At 44.9% G+C, this 15,302-nt stretch overlaps 1 protein-coding gene across 1 annotated transcript in view; it reads right to left on the reverse strand.

The window, feature by feature from the left end:
- Positions 1-1,226: 1,226 nt before the first annotated feature.
- Positions 1,227-15,302, reverse strand: part of UGT8 (UDP glycosyltransferase 8) — a 30,482-nt gene continuing 16,406 nt past the window's right edge. The window contains exons 3-6 of the mRNA XM_018083897.2: positions 6,765-6,907; positions 4,864-4,940; positions 3,748-3,967; positions 1,227-2,515 (exon numbers count right to left, since the gene is read on the reverse strand). Coding sequence (XP_017939386.1) covers positions 2,152-2,515; positions 3,748-3,967; positions 4,864-4,940; positions 6,765-6,907 — 804 coding nt within the window. The 3' untranslated portion in view covers positions 1,227-2,151. The remainder of the gene's footprint in view (positions 2,516-3,747; positions 3,968-4,863; positions 4,941-6,764; positions 6,908-15,302) is intronic.

The raw sequence follows: 15,302 nt of genomic DNA on the forward strand, positions 1-15,302 counted from the left end.
AAAAACCATACTCCCAACCACAGAATTTCTCTATTAAATCCATGTTTATTGCTTAAGTTTTATCACAGTGGAGATTAAATTATGCTTAATCATCCGGTCAGTGCTTTTGTACCTTCTTTAATGCCAAACTCCCCCCCCTCCCCCACATTTGAACCAAGTCATTCATACACTCGAAGTCTTCTCACCATCCCACCATTCATCGCCTCTTGTGTGCTCCTTGAAGTTGCCATGAACTGCAAGATTGTAAAAAGGAATAGCTACTAGGCTTATTTATAATACCATTTTCTTCAAGTATTCGGAGAGCAGTACAAGTAGCTGTACTGTGTATTAGAAACATATCTGCACTGTTATTTTATTGCTATAGGACCGAGGCTCCTGATGGAATGACAAGCGAAATATTGCATCACTGTGTATGAAGATGATCTCAGCATCCCATCATCGTTCCCAACTCCTGCCATGTTAGTGAGCGACACCGGGTAAAAACGGGGCATTTCCTCCCTTTTTCTCCCTTCCAGGCAAATGGGATCTCGAACTACAAATAAATACAAGCGTACACTCACAGCGTGTGTAGTGCAAAAAATTCCAAGTAAACAGAATGACGCGGAAATCAAAAAAAAAAAACTCAAGAGTTGCCAACTTTGGTCGAGCGGGGCGGCGGCGGCCCCCGCGCCCGGAGCGCATCCCACCCTCGGACGCGTGTCGGCGACAGTGATTGGAGGAGGTTGTTGCAGGGATGGGAAGGGGTGGGGGGACACGGCCACGGCCACCTCCCCAGAGCAGCGGCCAGGCTTCATCCCGCGCCGCCCGGGGCCCCGGACGCCCGCCCGCGGCGCGCAATTCCCATTGGCAACTATGCGGAACACGGATGGCGTGGCCCAGACTAATGGAAGGGAAGATTTCCGTCGGGGGGTGGTTTATTTTTGGTGAGGGGTTGTTTGGGGTTTTTTTGGGGGGTTTTTTTGGTTTTTTTTTTTCCAGATACAACCATTGAAAGAGAGAACAGCTACAAACATCGCGATTCCGAAAGAACTTGGTGAGAATTAACAAGGAAAGACCTTCAACTCTGGGGGGAGTGCGGGGTGTTTGCTGGGGGTTGGTGGGTTCCTTTTTAAACAGACCCCAAGGAGTGGTTCGATTCTGCACAGCTCTGGGCCATTGCAAAACCTCCTGCACCAAGCACAGGGATAGATTTTCTTACTGTCTTCTTATCTTTTTCTTTGTTGCTGTTGTTGTTGTTGTTTCATCTGTTTTTCTTAATTACGCAAATCTACCTCCCCACCCAGCCGTATTTTTGAACTGGAACAGAACTCCCTAATATTTTCGTGGCATAAATTACATTATGCAGAGAAAGGCAACAAATGAAATTTTGTCTAAATTAAAATCAGGACCTACTGTAGGTTTGCTCAAGACCCTTTTCGCCGAAGTACTGGGAGTGAGCAGAAGAGTCATGCAGCTTATCAGTAAAACAAGTACATATTTTTGCCATTTTTCTTCAGTGCTCATTAAGATTATTTCTTTTTTTTTTTTTTAAGGTCTGTGTTTTCAGTCTGCAACTTGCTATTTCTTGCATAAAGACTGGGAAAAACTTTTTGTTTTAAACAGCGTTCTTACACAACATGTTGAACCTTCAACGAGGGAAACACAGAACTAGCACTAGAGTTCTCTCAGCTAAAAGGATGGACATATTGAAATAATAAAAAAATAAAAGGAGAACACCTCTGCAAATAAAAAGAAACCTCTCCTCATTTGGGACGCACACATTGAGCTTTTAAAAAAAACTCAAAATTCATAAATAAGGTCGTCGTATAGAACTTTAGAGAATTAAGGCTTCTAAAAACTTCAGTGCCAAAATAACCTCTCTGCATCAGTATTAAGAATAAAACATTTTCCATTTTAGGTTGTGCTTGCTTGCTTGCTCGCTCTTTTTTTTTTTTTTTCCCTTTTTTTTTTTTAAAGACTTCTCTTAGTTCCGTAGAATTTTGTCACATAATATTACATACCGAAGGGGAGTGTTAGAACTGCTTACCGAGGTTTTTGTTTTTTGTTTTTTGTTTTTTGTTTTTTTTAAGTAGTTGTTAGGCTAAGTTACAGCGATAAAATTCGATTACTGATCTGATTCGTTACTACTTTACACCGGGGGGGGCTGTTGGCTCATTTCACCTTCTTTTCATGCTTGATGTGGCCGTTCCTCCTGTACTTGCCGTTGGGGATCCCGTTCTGGTAGTGTCCGTTCGCGGCGCTGTGTTTGTCGCTCGACCAGAGCTCTTTGCTCTGCCTGCAGACAAACCTGGCCGCCCTGGCCAACACATAGTAAAGTAAGGCAGCACCCACTAGAAGGACAAAGGCAATATCCAGTAAGAAATACTGAAAGAGGGAGATGCTGTAAACAGCGGCACGTAGATGTTGGGCTCCGTTGTGGCGGAGGATGTAGTTAATCCAGTACACAGTCCGGTTCACGGGGTGGCCAGGCTGGTCCTTGTGGATCTCGGACAGCCGCTGCGCCCGCTGCCGGTAGCTGGGGGGAGAACAAACGAGGAAGGGGGAAGAAAGGGAGAAAAAAAAAAAAAAATCACCACGTTACGCTATCGGGCAAGTGGAGAAATGCAGAAGGACGAGAAACCCGGGGCTGGTTTCGCAACGGACCGTTTCCGCTCCCGGCCGGAGTTTCACCTAAAATTTCTCGTTTTCACCCCAGTGACTCATTGTGTCAAATTGCTCCTCTCCTCCCTGCAGGGTCAGCAGGTTATTCACCCACGACTTGCCTTTTCACTGAGGGTAATTGCACAAGGGAAAGGTGATGCAACTGATGTTATCGAGGTCTCTCTGCTGCACATTCCCCCTCTCTCCTCCCCTTTGCTGCTCCATCCCTACAGGATTCTCCTTCCCCAGGGCAAGCACCACTTGAAGACTCCACTCCCAAGAAAGCAAGAAGCATCAACAGCACCATGCTCCAAAGTCAGGGTTAGCCAGTACAATATATTGCCAGCTAACACCTCACTACTTTTCATCTGGAGGTCGTCTCAACAAAGGTGTTTTAAAACAGAACACTCAGAACCAACTCGTGGAGCACAAGGATTGCTGAAAAAAAACTTATTTGCTGGAATTAGAAAGAATTCTGACACAGCTCACAGGCTTGCACTTATTCCCCTGAGTAACAAAACAAAACAAAAAAAAATCAGACTGGAGTCCTCATTCATAACAACTTGTCAAAATATTGTCATTGTGAAATGACAAATTTGTGTGAATGCAAAAATGACATTCCTGAATTAAGACAGGTATTACTAACTAGAACAGGAAAATATTTGAATTTTTTTTTTTAAATCAGATCATAGGACTTAAGAGTCACTCTTAGTGAATACCTCCCTCTTTAAACTACAACCCAAGTTGTGTATGTGTATCTTGCTCCAGGCCTCTGAGGCAGCACAACAGCCAGGCTGGTAGGAAGGAACAATCCAGACAGACACAGGCAGACCTTGGTCTGCAACATGGAATAAGTCAGGACAGGTTTGTTTCCATAACCTCTCTGCCCCAAAGAGCACGTGAGACAATCGAGTTTTGGTGGGGAGCAATGAGCCCAGCACCTACACAGAAACCTCAGCCTTGGGGAATCCTGGGAAACGGGACAAACAGCCCCAGGCTTGCCCCAGCTGGACAGACAAATAAAACCCAACATGCAGTTTTTTCCCCCCACTGCACAAAGGTTTGGTACAGTCATCCTTAACCCGCAGAAAACCCCTCGTGCCATACCTGGGGTCATTAATAACTTTTACTAGGGCTTCATACAGTGCACTCTCAGTCATAGTCTTCCAGTTGAGCAGTATTCCCATGCCTTTGGCCTGCACACGGGTCATGGTATCGTAATGGTCTCCAAAAAGGGGGATCCCCACCACTGGGACCCCGTGGTACATGGTTTCAAAAATGCTGTTCAAACCTCCATGGCTAAGGAAAGCTTTGATGTTGGAGTGACCTGAAAACAGAAGAGGCATGAAGGTTAAAAGACACATTTCTATCTCCTTATTGTGAAGTTATTGAAGCACCTGGGTACAACATATCTGTCAGTGTTTCCTGCGGCTGAGACTCAGGCAAGGCAAAAATTATTTCAACTTATCCTAAAGCTCTCCCTAAGCCCACTCTGCTGAAATTCCTCGTGCATTAAATCACTTCCTGATACACTACGAGAGGGAACAGCCCAAGCAAAGAAAGTTCTCATGTACATGAGTCATGTAAAATGATTAATGGAGTCATTAACATGCACTTCCCACTGGCGAGTAGCTGCAGGTGGTGACCGCAGCAGGTTTAGCAGTACGAGTGAGCGAGGGAGAGCACGTCTGAGGATGAAATACAAGACCTTCAAATGCAGGACAACTGATGTTAGGCTCTCTCTAAAGCCTCCCATGCCTTACTTCAGGCCAGCAAACGCTGACAACCACAGTAACAGCTCCATGGAATGGGGAAAAAAAAAACCAAAAAAAAAATCACACTGCCTCGGAGCACTTCTGTAACCAAAACAATCTACCTGCTTTAGAAGTCATCTGCCTAATCACCACGTTAGGATAAATACTCCAGCTGACACACAGCACACACACTGATGCTTAATGCATTCATCAGCACCCACTGGAGCTGTTTTGGGAACACAAACATCCAGGTATCCCAGAGACAGTCCGAAACACTCTGTGGCCTCTCCTATCCTCAAGGGACTCAGCTATCATCTTGAAATCCTAATTCTGTATCCTTGCTCTCTGACTTGCATGACAGAAGCGATCCTGGCTTAATAATAACTGCTCATTCACAGCAGAATATTTTTAGCAGAGCAAACTGAAATCAAGTGAGAACAGGCAGTGTCTGATCAAAACAGATACTCACCCAGGAGGTCGTTCTGCGGTAACCACTCAATCAGCTTCGTGTTGTTGCCTAAATTCCTTGGTTTGTTCCCTGAAAACCTAAACCAGTGAAAAATCAAATGGAAGCTGGAGTTATCAAGACCTCCAGAATGAGTCCTATAGGACAGAGCTGTTCTGTGGCAGCTCCATCGACCCACTTGAATATTCTGTTTATTGGAGAGCATTTGAACAGTTACTTAAACAACCACCCACTCATTCCCAATTAAGCAAGACTTACTTAGGACTGGCTTGTACATTCTCTATGTATTATTAGAAGACTATTTACATTAAGTTACAGAAAAGCAACTAAACAGTTACTAGTTTGGGCTCCATAATCCAAAGAACTACAAAGATTCCCTTGGTTTATCACGGTGACGTAAGACTGCCAAGCTGTACTACCACCTCTCTCATTCCCAGAAGTATCCAGTATAAATCCACCTGTGTCCAACACAGGCATAGGTCAGTGATGTCAAAAATGAACCCAACCACCCCCAAAAAAAACCTCCAAGCCGTGTTTGACTGATAATATTTAGGTATTTAATTATGGATCTCAAATTCCCACTGGGGTGGATCGACTGCCTATCTCTCCAAAAGATCATGTCTTGCCCTTTGTCCCAGGGACATCTTCCCATTTTATAAATCATGATGGAAAGAAACAGCAGGTTGGGTTCCCTTATCCAAAAAGCCATTCAGCAAAATATAGATTGCAGGTAACAAAAAGAAAAATCCACCACAAGGAAAAATGTTAAGGAAACACTAGCAAAAAAAGCCATTTAATAGAAGGCTTCAGTTGAAGTTGTTGTTTTGGCATTAAAAAAGCTATCATCAAGGAAAAAAATCTGTTAAAATTGACTGACTTACATTGACTGACTTACTACAAAAAGTGGATACCTGTACAGAGAAATATTCCAGGGAAAATATAATGAAAGGACAGAGAAGAAAAGCAGCAAGATCAACTGGGACCAATAATTAACTGGAAGCCAAGCAGAGAAAACATAGTGGCTCTACCCCAAACCACAAGTGATGCCATCTTTACTCCAACTACCCCAGGTTCTGTGCCACAGGCTGAAGAATTCCCATTTTCCTGTTCATTAGTGGGGTTTGCCACTCCAATTACACACAGCAGTGAGGACATTCCTTAAGAGATGGCAGGGAACAGGCTGCTAAATAGCCTGTTAATACAACTCCAACAGCAGGGCAGCAAGGCAGGCATTGTAAGACACTGATTATTTAGAAATAAACGGTTCACATGAACTCCTCCAAATGAATCATTGATGCTCCACGTGAAGCAGAGCTGACTAAACAATTTTGGGGTTTTTCCAGCGAGTTGAGAGCACCACTCGAGATGTTTTCAGAGCTGAGAAAGCTTATTGCTGATTTTGACTCCTGCAGATTTCTCTCCCTCCAATTTCTCACAGAAAAAAAACAAAAACCAAAAACAAGTGAGAAAATCAATAATGAAAGCCTGTGTTCACAGATGAAAATGGAAAAGGGGCCTAAAAAAGTGAGGGTAAAGGGAAAGAAGAAGAAGAAAACCTAGGATTTAATCATCAGGATTCACTCTTGAGCCCCGGGGTGGCTTTTTTGTCAAAAATGATGACAGTATGTCATAGATGTTATAACCTCAGATTCTTTTCACTGTCCCCAGTCCTTCCAGGATATCAAATGGGCACAGGAATGTAACCCATGCTTTATTGTGCCACAAAAAAAAAAATCAGTGCTCCCCTTTATTGCTGGGGAATTGCACTATTTCCATGAGGAGTGCCTTTCAGCAGAGTCAGGTGCTCTGTGCCAATTCCAGCCTCTGCAACTCCGGGTTCAGATGGCACAGCAGGAAACAAGGCTGGTGCAGAGCACCCCAAGCGCCTCCCCCACTGCACTCACCTCCAAATAACCCTCTGGGGCAGCCTGGCCAGGGCATGTGCCAACTTGTTGGCGATGTCTTCCGACAGGTACTTCACTCCAGCCCCGAAGGAGACGAGCACGAAGCCGTTCTCGTTAGCACCATTCACCCACGCCTGGAGATCCTGGGGGAGGGAAAACCGACACTGAGCACCACACGGGCAAAGCACACGAACAGGGAGCAAACAGGGCTGAGGAAGAACAGTTGGGGGTGCCTTGGTTGCCTCACGAGCCAAGTTTCAGGAGCTGCAAACGTTCCAGATATCACCGGGAACGATGACTCGATGACTCAGAATCCATGGCGCAGGCCACGAACAGCAAAACCCTTCCATGTTTGTTTTAGCTTCCATATTAACCCCTAGTGATTTAAGACAATCTGTCCCTTCACTGATCAGTTGACACACCCTCTCACAAGTTAACACATCACATTTTAACTCAGCAAAACACGAAGAGATCCACTTTGCAGGAAACAGATCCACGCTGTAGCATCAGCCTGGAAGCACGGCACAGGGAAAGTGTGAATGAAGCTGGGGCTTGGCTGTGGCATTTTCAGCTTTTAAGAAAGTGACAGTACCTCAAAAGGCTTGTTTTGCTTTCTTTCGTATGAAAATAATAAACACAAATTGAAAGAAGCCAGAGCTTAAAAAAAAAAACCACTTTCGGTTTCCAGCATGTGAAGAAGGGGAAACAAAAAAAAAAAATGACCCCACAGACATGCAGATATATCACTGGGATGAGGAATATTTTGTGTTTCTCGGGACCTGGTTCAATTCTGGCCTCACCAAGTGTAAGCACAAGCCTGCTCAACACCAGCACAGCAATAGGAAGTGAGCAAAGAGAAAAATCAAGAGCCCTGCTCACAATGTGCCTCTTGTCCCGGGAATAAATAGCGGGGCGGGCAGGACCGGAGTAACGCCGTGCTATCGGATCCCAGCACAAAACCTGCCCCCAAACCCGCTCTGCTCTCTGCTATGCAGCAAAAAACACTCCCATTTTCTCTACAGGCCACACTTCACCCTTTTCCAGTGCGCTCTCTCTTCCTATTTTTTATTCATGTGAAGGGAGAGGAAGGAGGGGAAGGAGGGGAAGCGGCTGTGACCTGCCTCGAAGCTGAATCATTTATTAGGGGCTGAACTTCTGACACAAAAAAGTTTCCAAGTGGTTTTGTGATTTATTTAAAGCTCGTCCTTGAATCTTAGTTAAGGACCTAAGGCATGCTGCAAATGTCATTGAATTATAACAACTGGAGTGGTTCAATTAGTTACATCTTAAACCATTTCTTATCAGTTTAAAGCTCAAGAGAAAATAACTTTCTGTGGGCTCTGGGACAAACCATTCTGGAAAGCCCAACATCTCAGCCTTGACTGGTGAGGTTGGCCTTTGGATGGAGCAAATAATCCCAGAGGATCCTGGCATCAGGAGGTCCTACCTGTGACTACTTCTGCATGGTCAGACACGTGGTTTTCTGCTGCCAGGGATGAGCCTGTTCTGGCTGAGAAACTGCTCCCAAGGCTACTGCTCCTCTGTGCTTAATTAGAAATTCTGTGGGACTTCACATCTCTGATGTATCCACAAAGCAAAAATTATACTTCGTTATGTAAACATAGAGGAGGTGTAAAATATTTCCTGGCAATGGAATTTCTAAAACAGCATTCAGAAATCCCCATGCACAGCAACAAATAGCTATTAAGTACTTTGAATTTTATGTATGGGGGAAAGCAGGCAATTTTACTGTGTACCACAGCATCAGAGTCACCTGCAAACAGGCTTTTCCATTTTATTATTGTGCAACAGCAAAGCAACCTGCTTTGTGTTGTGAGGGCTGGTTTCAGAGCCAAACCCCTGTAATCCTTCCCTTTGAAGGTAATCCCACTGCTTCCAGTGGAACATCACATGTACAAAGGTGAACTTAAAATCTTCACAGGCAAGGCAAGATCCTGCCATCAGGCTCGAAAGATGGGATTTGTTTGTTGCATTAAATAGGATTACATTAATTGCTTACCTGCCTCCTGATCTGCAGCCCCTTTCCAAGCTGCTTCCCCCCAGAGGGGTGCTGGACATCACTACAGTGCTCAAAAGCAACTAGAGACTTGTCAGGATGAGGGCTCTCCTCGCACACTTCTGTGTAATTCCTGGCACAGCACAGCCTGGATTAAATGGGATCACTGAGCATCACTAGAAACGCAGAGTCGGGGGAAAACCAGGAAATGGAAAACGAGGAACTTACACTGACTGCCTCCTTGGAGAGCTCCCCGAGGCCGTGACCTGGCTGAGTCCATCATTCTCACGTTCCTTTAACTTCTGAGCATTATTTCTCCTGACAGCTTTTTAGCACGGGCTTTCTAAACCGAAGATCAAGTGAAACCGAATCCAAAGGAGGGGCGTTCACAGCTCTTTGGGTTTTAAGACAGATCTGAACGTCCTGGTACAAATTAGCTGGGCCAGGGCACAAGGGCTCAGTATTTCCTTGTACCTTCCTTGTTCTTTGTGTGACATACAAGGTGCAGCAGTGATAGAGCAGATAAGAAGCAGACTGTGATCCTGGCACATCAAACAGACCGAATACTTCGACAGCACTACTTACTACTACAGCTGTGGATTTCATTTTATTTTGCAAAATTAGGAATGTAAATGCAAGAAATGTCAGCTTGGGGCGATGTCCGCAGAACTGTAGCACTGGAAGAGCACACGCTGATGTGCTGATGCCACAGCACAACCTTGTTTGCTTAAAATTTCAGCAGCCTTCAGTCACCTCGCCACTCATTAGGGCCATATTATTAACCCAAACACCCCGAGCACCAGCCCCGACGAATCCACCGCCCGCTAAAAACCCTCACAGACACCCAGCTCGTCCCCTGTGAGCTCACCCCTTTCTTCTCCCTAAATCCACTTACACTTTTGACCTCCAGCTCATTCTGCCTTCCCGATCTAATTACGCTCTGTATGAAAAGGCCCTGAGTCAGGCTGATGAGTCATTAGAGCTGCCCTCATTAAAATCAGCCTGCCCTGGCCGGGCAGCGCTTCACGGGCTCCTGGCGTGCAGCAAAGCGACCTCCTTTTGCCCACTTGAAATGATTTTCAGGTTTACTGTAAACTCAGGGTGATTTTTTTGGTTTTTTTATTATTTTTTTTTAAACGCAGGGAAAGGAAATAGCGACTTCTGAGGTCTAAAGTACAGGAGAAATCCGGGGAGGGAGGTTATTACACGACGAGTTGCATTGAACCTTCCTCACACTCTGCTTCGAACTTGAACGGAATACAGAGGGAAACAACTTTAAACTTTGCAGTTAACTCAAGACATGCTCTTCTTTAAAAGGTTCTGGAACAGAACACCTAATACTTTTTTTTCCCCCTCCCAAATATAAGTATTTGCAGGTTTTCTTTTGAAAATCTGCCTCAGTTTAAGTCCCAGCACAGCCAGCAAACAGCTTCACTGAGGCTGCACTGCCAACTCCACAAACTTACCAGTGACTTGGAAACAGGGACCTGGCTTTCCCCTTCCAAGCCAAGAATCAAACCATAAGGAATTATTACCCCCTAAAACCTCGATGAACTTGAAAGCAAAACTTTCAGTGGAAGTTCTAATAAAAACTTAGATCAGCCACTCACAGAACTCGTGTACATCACGTCCATTAGAAGTATAATTATTCTCTAATTTCACACTGCAAATAAGCTGACACTAATGAAGCATTCAGCTGGATACTCGGATTTTCCAGAAATTTTAAGACACAAATACAGCTGAGAAGTTTGGGATTACAGAGGTGCTTGCCAAAATGACCTGGGTGAGGGAAGCTGTTTTGTCCAGACTGTGACAGTCAGTGGAGAGGCTCAGAGTATAACTGAGCACCTATAGCTGGACACACACCTCCCCTCGCTGGGAACTTCCCACTTGGGAAGAGGTGAGCCCACAGGAAAGACAGGAAACCTGGCAAGCCTAATTAGAGCACATTCAGGTTCTGTACTGAATTGTGAACTAGGTTTTCTAACTGAATGTTGGGCTTCATCCAGTTACAGCTCCGCCTACACTGACAATAAAATATCACCTCACACAGACACACATTAATTACCATTTTCACTTGAAGCAACGCATGTTAAGGTATGAAAACCTCAGAGGACTCCCAATTGCAACACTGTGCCCAGCCCTGCCCGTTTCCATGTCACTCCCGTGCAAATGCATGTTCTCAGGGGTGAAAAAATAGTGGAAGAGCCTGTGCCTCCATCGGGAGAAGAAGCACTTATTGATCTGTGCTGTACTATAGGCACGGGGGGGGGGGGGAGGAATAAAGAAATAAAATCAATCTTTTGAGCATGCAGGGACAGGAATGCCATTGTGGCAGCCCCACTGTGTGGGCTTTGTTCTGCCCGGTTCTCTAATTAGCCATTCTTTGCAGGGCTGGGCGCTGGAGGCACAGCTGTGACGGGAGAGCGAGGGCCCAGCTGGCAGTAACCAGTGGTGCCTAATACTGAGCTTTGTTTCGCATAAACAAAGTGCCCAAGTACAAACATAACCGGGTTTAAGAGCCGAAGCTTCGCCCTGTTCAGCTGCTCGATTCAAAATGGGGAAGAGCACAAATGCCTGTTCTTCAAATATGGTTGCAAACCACCACCCTTTCCCCCCAAGGGGAGAGCACAGGCATCCCATGCAACTTCTCCTGTTTAAATGCTGCCTAGAGCAGACAAAATGAGATCTATTTCAAAATAAGAAGCCACATTAAGCCATTTATAAACACATGAAGTGTTTAGAAAGGAGATACTGATAAATAAACAGAAAGGTACACAGACCATTTCTGTGTCGGTGTCTGAACTCCCCTGGCATCTTCTAAACAGTACTTCTTATGTGACATATTTCTTCATGAATACATTTTTATTTCAAATTTTACTAGACCAGCTCAGCAGCACAGGTGGGTAAAGGTCATAGAGGTGCCATTATACAACCTTTACCGTCCCAAACCAAACAAGATCATATCATATACTGTGGAAGTTACAAAACAACCCATCAGTCCACGGCAAACCCAGAGAAACACCATCACCTGAGGCAGAGCAGGCTTTGTATTTACTTGCCATGGATTTGTAACTCAGTTGACAACCGAAAACAGGAATTATTTGCTCTAAGGAACAAAGGAGAGGGAACACCACGGTGAACTCCTGGCTGGACGAGGCAGAGGATGCCTCACACCTCCCTGACTCCACACATCCAGCTGCTTCTGGTGGCTCCCTGTCACACTCCAGAGGTTCTTTTCCACCGAGGAAATTCCTGCCTTTCCAAAATCACAGCCACCAGGCAAAAGTGCTCATCCCATTTTATCAGGGCTCCTTCCTTTTCACATCACTCTCAGTTCCATTAGGAGCAGACACGCTGCTCCCAGTGAGGACGAGACCCTCCCCACCTCCCATTTCCCTCTGGGTTAACAGCAAGTTCATAGTGCTCTTCCCTGGCTTTTATTAATGACTGATTTTATCAACAACTACCATATAAAAACTCCATGCAGTTAACATTCACACTGTTCTCTCACATTTGGGAATTCATGCTAGCACAGAGTACAGTAACTGCAAGAACAATACCCTGTACCCACTAAAAAAAGCACCCTCAGATTATGGCATTAGACTAAATCCCTCTTTTCTTGCTGGCTAAAGCCACACTAACACCATCAGTTGGGAAGCAAACTAAGATCTGAACTGTCTTCTGTCAGGACCCCAAGCGTTACCAAGTGCACTGTCACCACATATTAATTTAAAGCTGCTGATAAAGTGCTTCCTCAATAATATCAGACCCAGATTCAGCCCTGCTGAAATACAGACTTTCATGTTTTTCACTAACTATTTGAGATATATATCTAATTACTTGAGATATATACACACTCACTGTATATTTAGCTTATCAAAATACAGCAGGGAATGAAAAAAGTCTTTAAGCTTTTCGATGCCTAAAATATTGTATTTTTTTATCCCTGACCTCTGTCTTTTCCCATTGAACATCCAACACCAGAGTGTTTAAGTCCAGTTAACTTTGAAGAGCGACGAAATTCACTCCCAAAAACCCAGTCAGGAAATACAGTCCCTCCTCTCTGGAGTTCCAGGAGTATCCAGTGAAGCCTCCAGAACACAGTCTACCCAAAACTAGAGGTCAACCAGGAAACTGCAGTGCAAGTACTTCCCTGCTGCAACACTCCCTGTCAAAAATCCATTACTCACCACACCTCTGGCAAGCTCCCTGGGAAAGCAACCTTGCCTCTCAGTGCAATGGGAGGAGTGGAAAATAAGGAGCTTGTCCTTCAGGAGAGGTTAATAAAAGCGCTGCATGGAGAAGAGGGATCCTCAAATCCAGGATCCAAACTGAAAACCTTGCTGGTGTTATCCCAGAGGCAACATCCTGTTAAAAAAATACCCCCCAAAAAGCCACTTTCCTAAACATGAATCAAAAGCATGCACAGGAGGGTTGATGATTATCAAATGTAAATGCAAACCAAGGTTCTACCAACCCTTCTGCACTTTCAGTAGCTCCATATGTAGCAAAAAACTCTACAACTGTTAAGAAAAAAACCGAGCTTTAAGAGACTATTTTTACTTACTCTGTAACATCAGGTCAAATTCAACTGCAGCCAACACAGTAAGAAGAAGAAAATGAAAGAGAAGCTCAGTTTTAAATCCAGAGCTCTGCATTATAGATACTGACATATACCCCCTTCCATAAATCCATATTATAACCCAACTTAGGTGGGAAATTTTGTCCCTCGTTGTTCTGGGACACCTGTGCTCTGGGGATGGCAGAAGATACAACTCCAACCTGCAGCTTTGATTTAATAATGGCAATTTCTTCGTATCTTCTTCAGATAAAAACAGCTTTTCTTTCTTCCTAGGGCTTACCTCCTCCCTTCTCTCTTTTTTTTAAAGACTTATAATACATATGAAGTTTATATACACAGTACCCATATATTTTTATTTAATAGTCACATAAACAGGCCACTCACCACCCATTGTTTAACAAACCTAAAATGAGCTGCCTTCTGATCCTGGGTAAGAGTCACATCCCTCACCAAGACCTCCCTATTGTCCCCTGCAGCTCCTCCACTGGGAATTCCCCAGGTGGGCTGGGAACAGCCTGGGAAGGCTCAGGAGATGCCTCTCCTGAGGATTATTAACCACAAAACAGATCATCCACTTCACTTAACCTTTAAGCAACATCAAAAAAGCTGTCTTGATTAAGTATTGCTGTTAGTCAATAATATCAGTAATTAGGCTTTGCTGCTCTCAAATTTCAGCTTTGACCACACAATCACACGGTTCAGCACGGAATTTACACAGTGCTGCATCATCTCCATCACCCTTAAAAGACTTTCAGCCTCCCCAGCTGACGATCACACGCATTTTAGAACAGCTCTAGAGCTGCTTCACATCACCAGAAATTTACTGTCCAAACAGTTCTGTAAGAACTATTCCCCAGACTTGAAAAAAAATAAAAAAACTAAAATGATGGTGCTCTGCCACGGGCAAAAATCTACTGCTACAGCCTGCAAGAGCTTAGAGACCGTGCCCTTGAACTGGAATGAAGGAGAAAAGTCGGATTTAAGGAGTAGAACATCTCCTTAGTCTTCCACCTCACTTTAAAAGATAAATATCAGTATTAGCTACACACAACTGTCAGCAAGGCTCAGGGGAAAACAAACAAACACCAAACCGACACTTTTCAGTGAAGATATTTCAAAGCCACCAATTTGCTCCGTGCTTTGATGTTCGCAGTAACAAGCTCAGATAAGAGATGTACGGGGAGGAGCGAGGAACTTACTGCAATTACCAGCTGTTGACAGCTGTGGCTGAAAGGCCCACTTCTTACTCCGAAACACACCCTCCTCCACAGCATAAATCTGGTTCACTCACGGGCTGAGTATTTCCCCAGGCGGCTGCTCGCAGCACCCCCCCGGTTCCTGCCCTGAGTCAGGGACTCTTATCGGGCTCATTAATGCCTAATACACACCAACCCAGTCACACGATAAATGGCAGAGCAGAGGTTTCCTCATTGTTTCTCCAAATGGGTGTTCCTTCACAAAGCTTCTGGAGAAGTGCAGCGAGGGAGAAGCAGAGCAGCCCTTCGCTTTCCTAATGGGCACCGACAGTTATCAGGGAAATACTGCCAGGGAACAGCACGCACTTGATAGTTCACGTCAGTGATTACCTTAAGGACTCGGTGGTCAGTCTGTCTCCAGCTTTTGATCTTTTAAGGATAATTCTGATCCCACCGTCCTCTATGCTATTCAACACACCGGTTTTTGATCCTGGACTGTGTTCCACGTGCATGTAACATCAGATTCCCTTAGGGATAATGGGTACAGCCGCAATCATCTCCTTGCCTTTTACAGAGCAGCACACCTCACGCGAGAAGCACCTTTAAACCCGGTCTAACCAGTGAAAACGTCCCGCTGGCCCCCACAGAGGACGACTAACGCTGCCCTACTCCGAGCTCTGCGAAGGGACCGTCAGCCCTCCCACCGCCACGGAGCGGAGCGACACAAGTTGTGCCCAGCG

The sequence above is a fragment of the Manacus vitellinus genome, unplaced genomic scaffold (genome assembly GCF_001715985.3).
Source record: "Manacus vitellinus isolate BGI_N305 unplaced genomic scaffold, ASM171598v3 scaffold_69_pilon, whole genome shotgun sequence".
NCBI classification, from domain to species: domain Eukaryota; kingdom Metazoa; phylum Chordata; class Aves; order Passeriformes; family Pipridae; genus Manacus; species Manacus vitellinus.